The following is a 5,646-nucleotide window of genomic DNA, read 5'->3' as shown; positions in this document are numbered from 1 at the left end:
TGTAAACAAAAGGCTTATTACAATCCACCTTTATCAAAGCAGCCATCTTACATGTCAGAGAGCTTTGAGCTGAAAATGTGCATGTACTGAAATCGATTGAGCACATCATGTGTTTGTGCTGACTTTATATCAGGTATCAGTGCCAAAGGAACTTTGATGAGTTTGATCATGTGTTAAGACAAGCAAAAAGGTGGTCACAGTGGCTTCCTGTAGGCTCGTTCCCTTCCCCCATAGTCTGCTGTAATTTTCCACTGAGACTAAAGAGTCTTCTGTCAAACCTTTGCAACAATATGAAACCTGCACAACATCAGGAGTCTTTTTAAAACATATTTTTTATTAAAAACAATCCATCAAACACTCATTAGTAAGAAAGAAACTGTACAATCTATGATGTGGACTTTAAACCATTCAGCAAGTTCTAACATTAACATGAGGCATGTGCCAAGCATATTTTAAAAAGCAAAGTTCTTTATGGCATAACGATTGGAAGATGTGTTAAGACTTTACACAATTTATAAATAAATGGCAGAACCAGTAGTGCCAACAATGATAACGTCAAAGAGCAAGTTAATTGTAACTTTACAATCTGCATTCAATCCTCAAGTAAAATGGTAAAAATGGCACACTCCCACTGCAAAAAAGTTCATCCAAAGGTGATGTATGAGCAGACTCTTCATAGGCTCCTGCTGCAATGAAGACTTTACATGGTTTCCATCTCTCTTTGCTGAATTATAGACAGGAGACAAAAACAGGTTAAACAATTGTGATGCACCAAGTAACTTTTACAAAGATTGATGTTGAAAAATAAAAAGTTACAGAAGTTCATCTCACCTGAGTTTTGCTGTAACGCTGATTGTGACGCCTTCTGGCAAAGAACTATACAAAAAAATGTTTAAAAAGTCAGTGACTTGCATCTTAAAGAAAATCTACACTGCGCTTCATCCAAACAGATAATGACACATCAACATGCACTCACCAGGACCAGCAGGCCGGCAATCACAGCCAGCACCACCACCACGATGACGGCAATGATCCCGCCTGTCAGGTGCTTCATGGTGAAAGTCGGGGGCTCCTCGTCCACATAGTACACCAGGATGTTCTCCATCTCTAGCTTCTGGCTGCCCACAGTGGGTGTAAATGCCTCCTGGTCCTTGAACAGGGGCAGCACCTTCACCTGCAGGAGGATGAGATGATATGAAATGACTCTTTCAGCATTCATAATTATCTTCAGTATATTGTACTGAATAAAAAACAAAAAAAAACACATACATCTTTCTCCATGTAATAGGCCATGTGGGTCAGGTCACTCTTGCGTTCTCCCATTGGCTTCTTCACATCCACCACAATCATGCGGGCGTCAGGGTCATACTGCAGAACAACAGACAGGATGCTTTGTCAGTCAGTTAGTGGCGTGTTTTTGTGATGCATTGCTCAAAATTAAATACATTAAACATGAGGATACAAGATACATTATTTTTTTCCACCCCAAATCAGACACTCACCTCGACATTTTTCACCATGTCCTTGTTGAAGTTATCATAACGCTTGTGAATGGCATCCGCAATGGCACTGTAATAGGGCAAGAAATTACAATTGTGAAATACTGAAACTCCAATTGCAACAACGTGGGTGTGCTTTTTTCCCCTCAAAATGGAGGTCGTTATATATTTACCTCTTCAAATTGTCAGCATTCACTGGAGTTTTCACTTCTTTGAGAGTCAGCTGGAGACGCACCCAGCTGAAGAAAAAAATAAGATGAAACAAAAAAAAGGTAAACATTTCAGCGTTGCACATTTCAACAGTTCATACTAATATCAGTCCTCCACACTGATGAGGATGACATTACTTACTAGGTCTCCACCAGCTTCTCACACTTCAAGTCCTTGTCTCCCTTGTCAGTTCTACGCACGCCAGCGCTGTTGACACACCAGCACTCCTCTGTGTTGTTGCACTGCTTGGCCTTGAATTTGCCGTCATTCTCACACTCAGGGTCGTAGATGCCATCGTTGTCCACAAAGGCAGTCTCCACTGGCTTTCCTCCTACTCCACGAGTGCTCAGGCCCTTTCTGGCTCTGTACATCTCAGCCTTCATCAGGAAGCACTTCGGGATCACTGAAGGTGAACATAAGGCACATCATGAGCAAGCAAGGACAGAACAGCCTGCAAAGGGAGGGTTGAATGAAAGAAAGTCTATGGGTTTGATCACATCATTACTTACATTTGTTGCAATCCAGCGTTTGGCGGTTTCCGTTGTCAACCAAAAGGAAACACGAACATGGAGTTCCATCACAGGTGGCCCACTTCATAGTTCCACATGCACCTAGAAGGAAAAACGTTGTTTTTTCCCCCATTCAGGACAAAACAAAGCATATGTATTAGTTAACAATCCAACGACAACATTTGATTTAATTTTTCAAATATCTAATGGCTTAATTTTAACATCCCTGTGCTGTGATTGCGTTAAACAATACATCGCACAATTGGACAAAGTTCTACAGTATGATCTGGTTAGAATTCCAAATACGCATCCAACTATCAGACCTAATGTAACCCTGTTCAATAAAGGTTTTATTGAACGGTCTATGCAGAACTATAAACAGAAGAGGCTAAGTACAGCAGGTAGAGCAGCAGGTTTACCGAACACCTGGGCGTTGGTCTCTCTAAACAGCCTAGTCCCCAAAGAGCGGGACAAACCTTCCCAACCCCCACTCACCAACTGAACTAACTGCGTGATACCCAAACACCTTAATAAAGTCTCTTTACACGACAAGACAGGTGAGCCAGGTACAGACAGGTGAGCAGTAATTCACTACAGCTGGTTAAAAGAAATACATTTAATATTTTAACTTATTATTCCTGTTAAGTTATTCAAGTACTAAACATTGTTGAAGTTAGATAATAGAAGCTACATGTCTAGCCCAAACTGCTTCCTAAGACATTTTAGCCTGATAAAGATTAATAAATCAAATTACTTACAGTTCTGAGCTGAGGCTCCTGCCGCAATGGCAGCAAGGACTAGAAAAATCCACATTTTCATGATGAATTTAATAAAATCTAAAACAAAGTTTCCTTGTCGATCCTCTGTCTGTCCGTCGTCCTCAAAGGTCAGAGAGGGAGTAAAGAAAGCGTCGTCGCACACAGGGTTTCCTCTTTCTTCCCACAGGTGTGTCCTGGTCAAACCTGTTAGGAGAGAAACTCAACGAGCAGGCGCACACAAAGGTAAAGACTCAAGGCTGCGCGAGCACCACCACAAGTTAAGTTACTCTTCAGAGGTAATTATTGATTATAACCCCTCTGGTTGTTGTCGAATGTATACAAGGCTGCTGTGAATTCAACTTATAGAGGACAATTCAAGCCTCAGATGTCATGACGTGATAAGGGGGTGGTAACAAAAACTTTTCCGGTATGACCATATTTGGTGAACGCCCCAACTTTCTGTAGTACATTTGGCAAGTCTCTTTGCATTAGTGCACATATTGCAAAACCATTTCTAATTATGTGGGCTGTCGTTAAGAGTTTCCTTTATAATTTTTAAAAGAATGTTTTTATTTATTGGTGCAAGAAAGACAAAACATTATGTGAAGATTTCAAAGACAGACAGTGATACAGTGTACACACACAACATACAAATATAATGTATGCACTTGCAAAATAGTAAAAGTAGACTGTACAGAAAAAGCAAATATATAGCAACATTAATAATAATAATGGAGGCAATAATAACAACAGCAATAACAATGCCATGGTTTTACAAGCCACATGTAAGTAAATTCATTTGAAATAAAAAAGGGCAAAAAAAGGGATCTGTCCCTGATCTTTATACTTAAGGAATCACTATAATATTTCTGCAATATTTTGATTATGACAGTTTATAGTGGCGTTTCATGTGTAAAGGTCTTCATATATTTTATTGTACCATTGTATATAGCACTTTAGAGATTTTACACTCACGTATGTATTGGTATTCGTGGGCTCCCAATATTTCATATAATAACATTTAAATATTCCTGTAGGAATATAAATGTGGTTTTACACTTTGTGGCATCTCCACAGTTCCTTAGACATCATTTATAAATATTTCTGATACATTCAAACCATGTAGCTGTGTCCAAAGTTGTGTGTTCTTGTTTATTTCATACACCTGAATTATATTATTACTTAAGTGTTTCAGAAAATAAGTCTAAATATGCGTCTTGTTTATTATACACACAGAAACATTGTGATATGATGACATCATCAACTGTCTGAGCAGGTATCTGACATAACAGAAACCCGAGGTTGGGAAAACAATTCTCAGATGTTATGAGTCACGCTCTATTGGATGGCACAGCTGCGTCACAGCCTCAGATCTCACAGAGATTATTTGTCTGAGAAATATACTCAGCAGCAGTGCACCCAGTTTCTTTAGTCCTATTCAATAGTTCACGTCATTCAAAAATCAAGTGAGCAATAAAGAAAATGAAAAAGAAGACAACCAAGCAGGGAAAAAAAAGATTACTTTTAAAATTTGCTATTTTACAAAAAGCAAAGAGCAGCTTGTGCAAAATTGTGTAACATAGCAGGGGCGGATCTAGGGTTTTAGAGTGGTGGCTGAGAAAGGACAACACTGTGCTGTAGTAAGCATGCATGCTCTCTGCTCCTCTAAAGAGGAAACAAGAAGAACAGCTACCATACCTGAAATGTTATCCTGAGGTGTTTTAAACACATAACAGCAATTTCAGACCTCTCTATTTATTTTTTCTGTAGTGTAAGTTAGTGGACTTTGTCAAACTATAATAGTGCTTGACCTCATATATTAGACACGGTTTTACAATATAAAGTTACTACACATCTCAACAGCTTTTCAAGACATGCAAAGTTTAGTGTTTGCCAAATAGGACACCAGGAGAAAGTACATTAAGAAATGTTTTAAAGGGCCAGCTCAACGTTTTTGGGACTTGAGTAAATCAGCCTCTGAGCCTCTAGTCAAAAAATACCCTTGCACATAACCTTCCATAAAAACAACAATTTGATGTTTTCACACTCTTGCTCTACAAATTAAACAAATAAGATATAAAATATTTAGATTAGATTAGATCAGATTTCCCTTGTTTCCAGTCTTTATGCTAAAATAAGTGTCTCCTGACTTGTACTTTAAGACTTTGAAGCAACTTTGAAAAGCAGTTGCTGATGTAAAACGTGGAAAGTTAAGAAAGAGAAAGCTACTCCTTTCTCTTTGTTCAGTTTGCTTCCAAGATATCCTCAATGACCTTTAATATTATCCAGCTGTGCATGAGTATCTTCTCTGTTTCATATTTGCATTACATTGTTGTCAACATCATGCTCAAAAATCAAATTAAGTGTATCTACAGACTTTTTGGAGTTTACTTGATTTCGACACATTTTCAGTATTAACACTACATAATAATTGGTATGTAGTACGGATTTGGGACACAGCTAAAGTCTGCAGTGACAAAAGACTGTTAGAATGTGTGATTCATTCTTACACACGTATTGTGTAATTCTCACCTGTTGTGTAATACACCTGTGCTTTTCCTTTTATATCAAGTCAAAACATCTGCTGTAGAAACTTCATTAAGACATGGGCATGGGCCATTGCAAAAGACAATCACCATATGCCCTTTAATAAATAGCCAAATGTTAAGC

The 5,646-nt window shown here is 38.5% G+C and overlaps 1 protein-coding gene across 1 annotated transcript; it reads right to left on the bottom strand.

The window, feature by feature from the left end:
- Positions 1-314: 314 nt before the first annotated feature.
- epcam (epithelial cell adhesion molecule) lies at positions 315-3,317 on the bottom strand. The gene is made up of 9 exons (XM_022743976.1): positions 2,977-3,317; positions 2,219-2,320; positions 1,851-2,112; positions 1,673-1,738; positions 1,503-1,569; positions 1,270-1,368; positions 977-1,174; positions 832-876; positions 315-724 (listed from the first exon to the last, which is right to left on the bottom strand). The coding sequence occupies exons 1-9, from the start codon at positions 3,035-3,037 to the stop codon at positions 701-703; spliced, it is 924 nt and encodes a 307-aa protein (XP_022599697.1). The 5' UTR covers positions 3,038-3,317; the 3' UTR covers positions 315-700.
- Positions 3,318-5,646: the final 2,329 nt, after the last annotated feature.

This window comes from Seriola dumerili, unplaced genomic scaffold (genome assembly GCF_002260705.1).
Source record: "Seriola dumerili isolate Sdu_G_001 unplaced genomic scaffold, Sdu_1.0 BDQW01000073.1, whole genome shotgun sequence".
Lineage (NCBI taxonomy): Eukaryota > Metazoa > Chordata > Actinopteri > Carangiformes > Carangidae > Seriola > Seriola dumerili.
The sequence above is the reverse complement of the archived record's forward strand: the minus strand, read 5'-3'. Positions and strand labels throughout refer to the sequence as shown.